The sequence below is a fragment of the Tinamus guttatus genome, unplaced genomic scaffold (assembly GCF_059628265.1).
Source record: "Tinamus guttatus ecotype Peru unplaced genomic scaffold, ASM5962826v1 Tinamus_guttatus_pri_ptg000119l, whole genome shotgun sequence".
NCBI classification, from domain to species: domain Eukaryota; kingdom Metazoa; phylum Chordata; class Aves; order Tinamiformes; family Tinamidae; genus Tinamus; species Tinamus guttatus.
In genome coordinates, this window is record NW_028288653.1 from 1,701,853 (window position 1) to 1,715,296 (window position 13,444).

The following is a 13,444-nucleotide window of genomic DNA, read 5'->3' on the forward strand; positions in this document are numbered from 1 at the left end:
AATTTGAAATGTTGGATTTTTTTCCCACAAACATAGAATTTATTTAGGACCAACCATGTAAGTCAGTTATTTATCTACAGAATGTGAAACATATAAGTTACAGTCTCCGTTAGAGTCTGATGGAAGAACAGTATCAGATAATCAAAAAAAAAAGTCAATCAAAAAAAAAAAAAGTGTCTAAATTGACTACACTGCTGTTCTCAAAAATGTATCAAGAGTGAGGGGTAACTCACGAGAAGCCTGTCAAATTTGGGAGAAATGTGATCAAAGGAGAAATGACAGCTGACAATTCCCTCTTGGCCTTACCAAAATTCGCTGCCACTTTTAACATATGTATAATAGCTTCCCGACTTTTCTGGTACACAGCTTAAAAATCACCTCTAAGCACACAGGACGAAGCTTCTGAGTTTCTCGGTGATTTAAGGCCCAGTGTTTGATACACGCTTCAGTCCACAAGACCGGGTAGGCTGTCAGTGAGATTCCGATAAGCAGTGTTGCTAACCTACCATGACTGCCATGAATACTTCCTTTTGAAAGTAACTATGCAGAGCAAGGCTCTTTGCAAACGGCAGCAGGAGCTCTATGAAAAGAGCTCTGCAGTGGTCTGAAATTCCCGCCCAGCACTTCCATTTGTGAATTCAGATTCATGGCTGCGATACAAGGGACGTGCTGGCTCATGCACTGTCTATTTTCACATGTGCGAGCCCACCTTCCAGCATAAAGGGAGGAATGGCTTACTTGAGAAGAAAAGGTAAGACAGGAAGGAAATTCAAATTCAAATAACTAAACCTTTTTCAAGGGTTCAGAAAGTAAATTAGTTTTAGAAGAAAGTTCTGATGCAGACCATGACGAAGAAAGCTGAAAGGGTCTAAAATCTTTTTAAAATCCTCTGAGTTCCAAACTTCACATCAGACTTGGTTCATAAGTGCATTATATAAGCCATGTGTTACTACATGATACCAGATCTTCTTTTCTTATCAACTCTTCACAAGAAATACTAGACAATGGAGGTAAACAGCACCAGAGCCTGCTCTGTTTTTTAAACTGATTGGTTTATAAACATTCATTCCTGAAAAAGGCCTACGCGAAGGGATACATGATCTGTCAAAATGACTCCTGCAGTGTTGTTACAATTGTATTATGCTACGGAAAGATCAATGCGTGCTACCTCAGGTTGCATTCTATTATCTAATCCCAGATTTCCAGGAGCTATTCATCTCTATGGATAAACAGAAATACCTTTAGAAGCACATAATTTATTCTTCACCCAATGCAGCAGGTACAATCCACAGTACCTGGATAGCTACCAGAACAAAGTAATTCCATGATTCTTTACCTTTCCACAAATATCCCAGCTTGTACTGCATGGACAATACTCCTGAACCGGGGTTTTTCCTCAGTCCTTTTGAGCATCATCCCCATTTGCCGCGTGAAGGTAGACGCCAGCCAGTCCCGGACCTCAGAGGGCACCGAGTCTGACTGGATGTCACTGAGCTCATCTTCTGTGTCCAGTAAACGCCTAGAAGGGGGAGGAAAAGGATAAAAGGTAAATAGAGGACCCCCCTAGGAGACCACTGCAATATCATTAACAAGAAAGAAATCGGCAATATATTTTAATTAAAGCAGTTCTTAAAAATCTTGTGTTTATAAGCTCTAATATAAGCCTTTTTTATTTTTTAAACAGTCCTCAGCAGTTTGTTTATTCTCATGTATAGCTGAATGCCAGATTATGAAACTCACTACTAGCTTGATAAAGCAGTGTTAGCCTTCCGAAACACACCTACTTAACCATCACTGATTTTCACCTTCAACTTGGCAATACTCATGACTTTTCTGCCTTTCAGAGCTCATTGATGACTATGCCAACTTCCCAATGGGTATCACTAAGTCCCTTCGTTTCACACATGGGTGAGAAACTCGTTTCAGACGACTCTACAAGTGTACTTAATGTTAGCAAAATGGCACAAAACAGATGGGAGAACTCCTCTGTAACATCATCCCAGTCTACTTCTACCATGACCTGGAGTAAAAAAAAAAAAAATCTGAATCTCGAAGAATTGATGCAAGTGAAAAGATTTGAGACTGTTGAAAAGGAATAAAGGGATAGCAATTTAGAATTTTGCAGAAAAGGGCCTAATTGAAGTCCTTTCTCTAAGAGAGTATACAAATTTATGATTGCTTTAGGTCTTTTCGCCTTCAAGAATCTTAAAGAAGCTTTTTGATTAAGAACTGAAGATCTGATCTTCACAGACCATAATATTTTAAACATACTGTCTATAAGTAATAAATCTTGGCTAAAATAACTTTAATTACTGACATGAATATTATTTTATCATGTGGTAGTAGATATGGGCAGAGTGCTGATATCTTTTTTAACTTACCTAGTTTCATCAATGTATACTGATTCAAGAACGGTAGCAGCATATTCCAAATTTTTCTTTAGGTCTACAACCGAAGCCTCCCCTCTCTCTAACTGCTTTACCAAAGACCGCAACCTAGAAGAGAAAATAAGAATCTGATTAGCATAAAGGGGAAACAGATTTAAGAATGAGTGTCACCTCAAAACTGAATCTAATATGAGGCCTAGCATGCATGATGAGCAAGTGTAATCTTCTGGAAGGTCTTTAAACCTTTGCAATAAGCAAGGTATCAACAAGTATTATTTTCCGTACATCTGCCTCAGTGATCCCAGACAAAACAGCACATTATATTTAGGTTCAGATAAGTGAGATATGAATGTCACCTTGTCATATTAAGCTAATTTAAAATAAAAGCAACTTAGCACAAGAGCTGAGCTGGCTTTTTCGTTACAGCCATAAGAAAGGATGCAACTTCTTCAGGAGTATCTGTTTGCAATTGTCAGTCATTTACTCTAGAACTGCAGACCAGTTGGGGCCAGAAGGGACCTCTGGAGATTATCTGGTCCAATTCACCTGCTCAAGAGAGCCAGCTTGAGCAGTTTGCCCAGTCAGATTGGAGTATCTGCATGGATGGAGACTCCACAGCCTCTCTGGGCAACCTGTTCCAGTGTTCAACTGCAAACACAGTGAAGAAGTTTGTTCTTGTTTTTTAGTGGAATTTCCTGTCTTTCAGTTAAGGTCCAGCACCTCTCACCCTGTCTCTAAGCACTGCTGAAAAGAGTCTGCCTCAATCTTCTTTACATCCTCCCCTCAGATATTTACACATACCGACTAAGAACCCCTGAGCTTTCCCTCATCCGTGTTGAACAACGCCAGCTCTCTCAGGCTCTGCTCAAATGACATGCTCCTGTCCTTTAATCACCGCTGTCGTCCTCGGCTATGGATCTCTGGTCTAGAGACCAAGCTAACCTTTTCCATAAAATAATTCAAAACAAGAGCCCAATATGAGTACCCTAAATTGTCTCCCTGTGCTCTGCTTATTAAATGTGGAGTTATGGAGTTAATGGAGTTGGTCCAGTGCAGGGCATTCAAACATGCTATCGGATTTTTCTCCAGCCCTGAGACCCAACTCAGGGAAGCCATAGACTAATGCAAGCCCTCTGGAAGAGCAAATATGCTGAGGACAACTCAAGGTGCCTTGGTACTTGCACACTGCACCATCAGCTGTGCCCATAACTCATTTCATTTTATGAGCAGAGCTAGGAAGGGCGCTCCTCAACTTTTCAGATCAAGTCCAGCCTCAAGCAATACATGTGTGGGGTTAATCAAACTTCTGCAAGAGTCAAACCACTGCCCTCTCCTCATCCATTCCCAGCTCCACCTGACAACATGAGAAAAGGAAGAGGCAGAAACAGAACAACTTTTGTAACAAAACAGTGAGCAATGGCCTCCTCCTTCCTTCTTTCCATGTGCAGCTCCTTAACTATTTACCAAAAACACATCTGTACATAAGCCAGAGGACTTAATCTGACAGGATGTACATTATTATTATTATTATTAGCCTTTTCCTGGCTTTCCTTTCATTGAGTCAGTACCTACCAGATCTATTCTACAAGTCATTCAAAATTCATATTCAATAATAGCACAATGAGTAACTGTTGTTTCATGGCATCAACATTCATCATCGAAGATCATGCAGAGTACTGCATGAATCAATCATCTGGCAAAACAGAAGTACATTTGTTATAATAAAACCTTGTCACACGATCAGCTGCTCTTGTGTGACCAAAAAAAAAAAAAAAAAAAAAACATTGTCTTTCTTGTATCATCCATTAACTATAACTATTTGTGATTCATTGAGTCATGGCAGCTGCTGCCAGTTACCTTTACTAAACAAGAGCCTGCTGATGGTTTCTCTTTAACAAACAGCATGCACTTCTATTTGGTGGAAACAGTCTTAAAATGCAATCATAAACTTAAGGCTAAGATGTCCCACTGAAGGGAATCCAGGCAAATTTATTAGCTGAAAAATGCAATTTTAAGGTGCTTGAAGTAATTCACAAAAGCAGTAAAATTCACCAAGCCATTCTGAGTGAAATAAAACAGTATAACAATCTCTTTCAAGATGCATCTGTTTTAGGACCTTCTATTAAAGCAATGGAAAGAGAGGGCAAGATTCTGACTTCTCTTTGTAGTAAAGGGCCTAGTCATTACAGCAAAGGAGTACGGTTCAGTTATTTGTAGCATTTCATAGGACAATGCTCAGTCTTGTCAGGATACTGAGTAAAAGACAGATAATTATATTATTATCATAATTAGTTTTAAGAATTCTTTTTTTTTCTACTACAGCTCTCCAAAAAAACGAGATATTTTTATCCGTGTGAACAATACACCTTTTTATTCAACCAAAACATGCTCTGTAGCGATCCATTTTAAACAGTTTATTTTAGACTGATTCAAACATTTAGTTACAGTTGATTTCTTTTTTTCTTTCAATGTCGTAAGTAAAATGCTCATAGATCTACTTGGCCTGGTTCCCTTGTAGTCCATGGAGCTCACTGCAGAGGAAGCTGCCACTCACTGTGAATAACAAGGTCCCAGACCAGAAGGTAAGTATTAACCATTCCCACTATTAAGCTGTCATAAGACCACGTGCCTCAAAACAGCCAGGCTGAAGACCAAAGTTTCTCAAATTACAATTGCCAGCAGAGTTCTTAGGAAGAATTGTCTGATCACACAATATTAGCTCTAAATCCAGTTGTTGAATTATATTAAGAGACAGCAGACATTTCCTTAGTGTGATATCCAAGGGGAGCAGTTCCTCTCCTCCGTAAATTCTCTCTGAATGTATATCAAATATTATGGAAAAAATAACTTTGTTATCCTTTGTTCTAGGCACAGCTATTTCATTTAAGACCTTTGAATAATCCTTTAAGTGTGCAAAATAAAGGCCCAGTGCTGGGCATTGCTAAACATTTCTAATTTCCTCCAGCCCCACAGAGAGTTCAAGCAGGTGTAAGAACATGGAAAAGCAGACAGGCCACTTCCAGAGAATGACCCCCCCACACACTGCTTTTCCAAGGGAAATATCTATATACAGTCACTGTAAAAAGCACTGAGAAATGTACAAATAAACTCACTGAACTCAAATGAGGTGTACAGCAAGCAGATTTGGGCTTCTCTGAAGGAGAGAGGTTATCCAAAGTTCACACTCTTCCAAAGTCATGTTCCTACTCTGTTTAACGTTTCCCTGAAGTAAGAATTATGATACGTGAAATTCAGAGTGATAAAAAGCAAGAAGATTGGGCAAATGAGCTTAGCCCATAAAAGTTATGTAGCGCTAAATCCCAAATCCACTCTAAACACAAACTGAGTAACAGGAAAACGTGAAGCTGTTTTCAGAGTATTCTTAAAACGTAAAATTCCTGAATAACTGCTCCAAGCACTCTACTCTCTGTTATAAATAAAACAGTATCTGTGTACAAATATTTATCTCCTTAGCTAGAGGGCTTGCTTTTATGCTGTTGCTTTTCTAAAAAAAAAATAGCATTACATATCACTGCAGAGAAGATTAAAACCACCACAGTCTGGATACCAGTCAACTTCAATTAACATGCAAAGCACAAGTAGTGTCTGAATACTTGGGGCAAGTTTCTTGCACAAATATAAAGTCTGCAAAGCTGCATGGCTATTCCTCACATTTACTTTCAAACCTTTATGACTTTAATTTACCACAAATTTGCTTAGATTTTCTACAGTGCAGCTCAAACTTCTTCCTCCCAAATCATTCTTAGACCACTAGGGAAGGTTAAGAAAAATCTCACTTTGAATGCACATTAAAAATTACATGAAAGTGTGAATTTTCTCATATAATTACAGATGATAAATAAGGAAATTTCACCCATTTTGCTCTTTGATATTAACTGACTTGTGTTAGTTAACCCAAGCAAAGATGTATCACGCCTGCTTTAAAGATATATGTAGTGAGTATATATAAACAGAAAAAACCTTTTCATAACATGTGAAATCATTCCGTAATCACAGCTACACATAAGCAAAACAGAAATAGGCATTCCTTTAGTCTGATACCATTAAAAACACAGAAATTTCAGTACTGTGACAGAAATTGCCAAGGAGGTTAGCAATTCTTCAAAAATGAGAGTATCTCTTTTCGACTTTTTTTTTTTTAATGATAGAGTTGTTCCAGGTTTTACTGGTGTCATTCCAAGAACTTACGGTACAAGAAAGCTTTGTATAAAGAGATGAATTTTATTGAGGTATGAGTAAAGCTTGTGCTCATAGTAACAAAGCACCAGCTTATTGAGTTCTCCTAGCTTCATCCTTCATCAGTGAATTGATTCTTGCCACCTCTTAGGTTGCTGGAGTTTTTCAACAGAACTTTAAAGCGCAAGTCAGAGCTCCTGTAAGCAGGCAGCATCTCAGTGTATTCAGTGTAAATCTGGCACCACATTCCACCTGAGCAAACAGATGGGGGTTCCTTGTAAATGTGAAGGATTCTACAACACATTCTGTAAGAAACTGGGGTTGTTCTTGTGGCCTCTGCCTATTCTTGTGATGCAACTTTGTGCTGTTCAGGCGTTCCCTTCAACCTCAAATGTAACTGTGCTTCAATGTAATCGGGTATATTTGCAAAATCTGCTGCAACAGCATACTGGATAGCAATGCTAGCTACTACTATCCATAAAAGAAATCACTACTAATAATGTTGTCATCACTAATGCTTATACAGGACTGCTGCTTTTCCTCAAAATATACATTACCATTAACCTCGGTACAGGGCATTCTATTCCTATTCTATTCTATTCTATTCTACTCTACTCTAAGTCCTGTTCATGACAGAGGATTGTGAGCAAAAACTGGCATGCGGTGAGATTGACTTTAGTTACAACAAGGACCTTCAAGACTTTCCTCCGGACAACAGGGCTGCCATTACAATTAGATGCTAGCGGGGAACACTTTTGTTTTCAGCAGATCCCTGTCACTGACTCGGGAAGCAAGAGTCGGAGGCACCTTCCCCCTGCAGTGTGTGTGGCTTTTGTTAGTCAGATTACCTCTATATAATGAAAACCCTTAAGATTGATTTCAGAGGCAAGTCATCTGTGATAACAGTCTTTTGATACCGAAATGAAAATACTTAAAGAAAAATAAAATTATAAAGTAGGTCTGGTTGAATAAATGCAAAATCCAGCGTACGTGCAGGAAAAGCCCAAGAGAAGTCTGTACAGGCTGGAAAGACAAACATCTGTTGAATTAAGACACAAAACTCTTTCTGATCTGCAATACACATTCCCTTCTCTTCCCTAGAAAGCTACCATCAGTAGCAATTGAGAATTTGTGAATAAGTTTGAGAAGCAGATGTTCTCTGTGCAGTGAACTCCTGCTTTTCTATTCAAAAACTTTTGCACAGAAATAGCTTATCATCTGCTATCCAATCATAACGTGCAAACAAAATAAATCTGTTATCCTGAGGACATAGCAGACTTAATGAGCACGTCCAGACCAGCTAAACAGCAAGTGGAAGGGCAATCAGAAACTCCCTGACAGTATCAGATTTCCCTCCTGGGTGAAAACAAACTGCAAAGCACATGTGCAGGGTTTTAACACTGCCTCAAAGATCCAAAACAAACTGCATGCAGTCACACAATATGACTTACACGTGCTGTAGCCTCAGGCTGGCCAGACTACTCCACTGTTTGTTCAGAAGACCCTTTAATGTCCCATTTAAATCATGGGTTGGCGGAACATACAGCACACACAACAAGCCATGGAACTCCCCACGTCTTTGCACAGCAATCAGCGAACATGATTCATTTTCCAGTCTAGTCCCTAGTCAAATGCAACCACCGAGGAATAGACACAATGTGGAGAGCCAGGTACAGCTATATTCGCAACCCTTAAAACACAACAGAGAACTGATAGCCTGTAACCCAATAGATTTGCATTAGACTCAACAGTTATCTGCTGTTACTGCTTTTTGCTCAGAAAAATTCAAGTGACATCTTCTAGATGAAGGAAAAAACAAATAATTGCAAGGAGCAATCACTGAAACAGAGCATTGCTACACTGGCATTTGTTCATCAGAAGAAACTACAGGCAAATTCTCATTGTTTTGTCTTCCTCTTGTTTCCTGACATATCCTTCTTCCTTTGATTGAAAAGAACATTTCCTCCACTCCTCCCCCCCGCCAAAAAAAAAAGGTCTTTTGTGGCGAACAATTAATTTTGCATTATTTAGAAGCATGGCAGTCCAACAGTGATAAGTTCAGTGCCCTTCTCAGGCTGGACACGGACTTGTTTCAATTCACCTTAAGTCAAATAAGCTTCTGACTGTATTAGCCAACCATAGCTTAAATCGTAACAGCTCATATTTTTCAATCACAATCATAAATTCCTTCATGTCTATTACAGGAATCAAAGTCCTATGTCCAAAACACTAACAACCTTTTTACCTTATCAAAGGAATTTCAGTTTAAAAACAAAACAAAAAGAGCCTAATGCAATGCCTGCCTGGTTGTGGCTTCTGGACAGAATTCCTGCAGAAACTCTCAGCAACAAGTTTTTTGAATTTCTCTTGTTTCTGTTACTGAAAAGTTCTGAAAGGTGTACTTTCTAACAGACAAGTTGTCTGTTCTGGGCTTTGAACTTTGGGAACTGAAATACATAAAAATTTAAGTAAAAAGCTTCAGGCTTTTGAATGTAGATAAAATTACCATAATGGATAGAGTTCCTCCTTGGCTTGAGAGATGGCCATGGTGAATCACTTTTAGAAGCTGCCTGTTTTGTATTGTACCTTAGAAAAGGATATGTTGCCTTGTAGATTTGTCTCTCTTCATCCAGTTATGAGAAAGGGGACTAAATGATGAGCTTATGCTCATCAGATATTGTGGTTTTAGACAGCTACGATGAGGTGAGATGACTCCACTGAACAAAGCAAGCGCTGAATGAGAGCAAATCATAGCTGTGACGAAGGCATCGCTATACCCTCTGTTCAAGTAGCCATTTCTAGCTAAGGTTTCCCAAGACAAGCTTACCTTCTAGGGAAATTTTTTCTTTCAGAAACCTAGTTTGAGATTCTTTTATGGGGAAACTACGGAATCTCTGAACCTTTTGAAAATGAGAACCAAAAGCAGAAAATGAAATTCCCCAGAACTATGGCTTTTCAAATCAGTGGTGCTCTTTATAAAATAATAATAATAATAAATCGGTAAAAAAAGTCAGTCATGAATCTAGGGAAGAAAGGCTAGCAATTTTTGATTTGTATCTTTAAAAATAGGAACTCGAAATGAACCATTTAAATTTACATTTGAGGCAACTGAACACATACTGTCAGTTAGGCTTTGATGCATCTACTGACGCACTACCCTTTGTTTTCCACAGACTGGATCTTTTTCTTTGAAACCACAATTATCACATTTTTGGGTCCTTGAACAAGGTCATTCCCAGAAATGATGCTAGCAGATTGCTTTGTGCAGATCTGAATGTCAGAGCTCCGCACTGGCTCTTTACTTAATGCTCGCTGCAGAGATCGGGGAGAAGTTCAACAGATAATTTCAAAACATTTCATTGTAAACTTAATTTTCCCCCATCTGTTACCATTAAAATATCCACTGGCAGAAAGTCTGTAATTATCTCATTCTTTCCAGTTCCTAAAATCAATTATGTTCCAGACCAGCTTTTTGGAACCCACAGCCCTGTTAGGCAAGTGCAGAACAGCATGAAAACACCAAGTGTGAAATTCAAATTGTGATATGGTCCTCTCTGGTCTTTGGAAATGGCAAGAAAGCAAATGAAACTGTGGTGGTTCTCTGAAGGCTTCATTTCAGACCTCCATCCATCAGCACTTGCAGAGACCCAAGTGAATAGTATGTCTCCTTTTTTATTCCATCACCTATCGTGACTGGCAAGCACAGATAAATGCTAGATTCCAAAATGACCTCAAGGTTTTCTGTTGTGTTTGGGTTTGACAAACTCCTGTTGTAGGAGTTTGCAATGGACCCTGAAGTTCACCTAGAGCTAAAGCAAATGCATTCTCTTGATGACATCAACCATGACCTCACTAGAGAAAGGCCAGCCAAAGATACTAGCAAAAAATTTGAGGCTACATCTACATATAGATTTATAAAGTATTTTTTATGAACCATATGTATACAGGGAAGCTAACTTGATTTTTTATTTCTTAATTTTTACTAATTTATTCATTTAATTTTTATTCATTTACTTAGAGGTAGCTCATTGATAGAATGTTTCAGAAACTTTTATTTTAAATATGTATAAGATGGAGAACTCTAAGATTTCTGGCTAAAACATATAGCCATTTTCCTTATATTTAAAGTCATATGCCATGCTTCTTGGTGGACTTAAGATGTGAACATATATTTGGATAGGAACACATTTTCTGCCTCGTCTTCCACTGATTTTATGCATTGTACTGCCTGAACACTAGGGGACTTCTTTTAGATAAATAAATTCAATTGTGTTGCAAGAATTATACATATGTACACATAAAAGCAGAAGTGAGATGGAAAACTATGTGTAACTATGTGTACAAACTGCTTAGAAAGTTGTTGGAGTTCTTATAGCCAAATAAAATTTGAATAAGTTGTTATATCCACCTAAATGGTCTTATGATGCTCCGGTTTTCATTGTAGCTTTTTCCTGGAAATTCAGCTGTTTAAAATTGCCTTCAATATACCTATGTGATAAGGTAAAGAATTAAGCAGAAGAACCAGAAAAAAGAAAAAAAAAAAAAAAGGAAAAGGTGAAAGGGAAAGGAACAAGTGAATCTATAAGCATGAGATTCCAGAGGTGACGCTTCTGCAAGTTTGAAAAGAAAAACCTTAGTTTTGCAAGAGACCTTTGGAAGTCACCTGGTCCAACTTCCTGCTCAAAGCAGAGCTAACTGTGAAGTCAGATCCAACTTCAGAGTTAGAACATGGTGTTCAGGGTCATACTAATCATGTTTTGAGTATCTGCAAGAGTGCAGATCGCACAGCCGCCCTGGCCACAACTGAAGAGGGTTTCTGCCTTGAAGAAGAACTTGCAAAATTGGAGAATAGTATTCTTGTTGCCTAAATATATTGCCTGAGGCCATACTTTGCCACTGTTCCTGGAAGTAAGCAAACTGTTATTGTCAATGTGCTCATTTTAATGTAGCCAACTGAAAATTTCTGCACTTGACCTTAATCTTCTTATATTCCTTGTTAAGGACTGTCCTGTATCTTCAATTGTCTGTCTACTGTAGACTCACACCTTAAACCTCAGATGCCTGCTTCAGAATTCAGAATTCTTGCATTCAATACAAAACCAAAAAGAAATAGAGTATGCAACTACCTGTGAAAATCAGGACAAATATATCCCCCAAGCATGGCTATTGGAAATCCAGGCACTGAGGCTTGTACACAGATTTATGATGTGGATATTCACTCTTTTGCCTCCTATTTCCTTTTAGGACAACAAATTTACCGGGAATGTTATACAGTTAATTGAATGACATTATTTATACAGCTGACTCATTAGCTTAAAAATTACCTACCACTATATTAAAGTTTTGCTATGCACCTTTCATAGCCTGAAGAAGTCACTTTGAAAGCTCAGGAAAGCTCATCACACTTCTCCAGTAATACCAACACATGAGTCTGATAACTCACATACTTAATACACCTTTTTCTAATATACAATTTTACCTTCCTTCTTTCAATAAAATATCAGTAAACATTGTTAAAAGCAATGTCCTTTATTTATCCAGATGTAAGAATTTCTGCTCCAGACGGTACAAATTACCAATTGCAAATGTTATTGAAAAAAATCAAAATTCCATGAAATACCACACTCAGCAAACTGAGAGGTCAAAAGGGTATTGGGTCAAATATGGAGTTCATAACTGGGATGATTTCTGGGGGGAAATGAAATTATTAAAATTGATGGCTTGTTTATTGCAGCACAAAATAGATCAGAAGATAGAAATGAAACAATACAAAGTTTACACTAACAATTGTGAAAATATAAACTGCGTGCAGCTGATGAAATGTAAATTGTAGGAAACACTTTTCATTCATGGCTGTTCATGCAAGAAGGGAAAAAAGTCGCCTGAGATTTCCCGCACTCACTCAGTGGAAAACAAACAAAGCACTTCAAAAACATCTGTTTGAAATAACCCAAGGTTAAAAAGAAGAGCAGCACTAAAAATGTCTTTGAATAGACATAATAATAAAAAGATGTGACAAAAAACAAGGGAAACTTGTAAAGATCATTTATGAAAATAAAACTCTCCTTACATAGGTTATTATCAGGTTTACAGGGGCATATGTCTCCCATCTTTGTCTCTCCATGCACTGTTGGATTCCACATGCCATTTAGGACTGTCATCAATTGCAGATATCTACAGACCTATTAGTTGTGCTTTCCTGGTGCAGCAGCACAGAGCACTTCATCTGTATTCACTACGGCCCCCAAATACCCTCCTACCATCAGGCTCTTACTGAAGGGAGTATAAACCCCCAAATTACCCTTTGGGGATTAATGATTTCATATTTTTCTAGGTATATTTTCATCCCTCAAAGGAATACTCTAAAGCAGACACAATAAATATCACTGCATAAATTACCTTGAAATCTTGACCAGTACTGCTTTATCTGTGCCTATCCATCTTTCTTTGCTCTGCTCTTGGCTCTACTCATGACTGGTTGCAAATTCACTAGTAGCATCTCAACCATTCGCTTTGCTTGACCTTCCCATGCCCTCTTTTGGTGTCACGCCAGTAAGTCTGAACAACAACATCAATAATGTGAGATGGGGCAAACAGATACTAAAGCTGTGAGAAATCCTTTTAGGCTGCCACCCCTTCTTACAATGTTATAGCCCTTAACATGGAAACTGAGAAGCACTCTGAGGACCTTCTGCCCAATAACGGAGGGAAAGTTTCCCAGATGGTTGTCAAATGCTAACAGCAACGTATTGCAGAAAACATATCAGAGGAAAGGGAAGAGACATGTGTCAGGACAGCAAGTTGTTACAAAACAGACATCCTGAGCATAACAGTGAACAAGGAATTTGTGCAAGTTATTG

At 38.3% G+C, this 13,444-nt stretch overlaps 1 protein-coding gene across 1 annotated transcript in view; it reads right to left on the reverse strand.

Moving 5' to 3' along the window:
* Positions 1–13,444, reverse strand: part of PDE1C (phosphodiesterase 1C) — a 170,535-nt gene that overhangs the window by 55,695 nt on the left and 101,396 nt on the right. Inside the window, exons 4-5 of the mRNA XM_088521371.1 lie at positions 2,382–2,495; positions 1,337–1,519 (exon numbers count right to left, since the gene is read on the reverse strand). Of these exons, the coding sequence (XP_088377497.1) occupies positions 1,337–1,519; positions 2,382–2,495 (297 nt within the window). The remainder of the gene's footprint in view (positions 1–1,336; positions 1,520–2,381; positions 2,496–13,444) is intronic.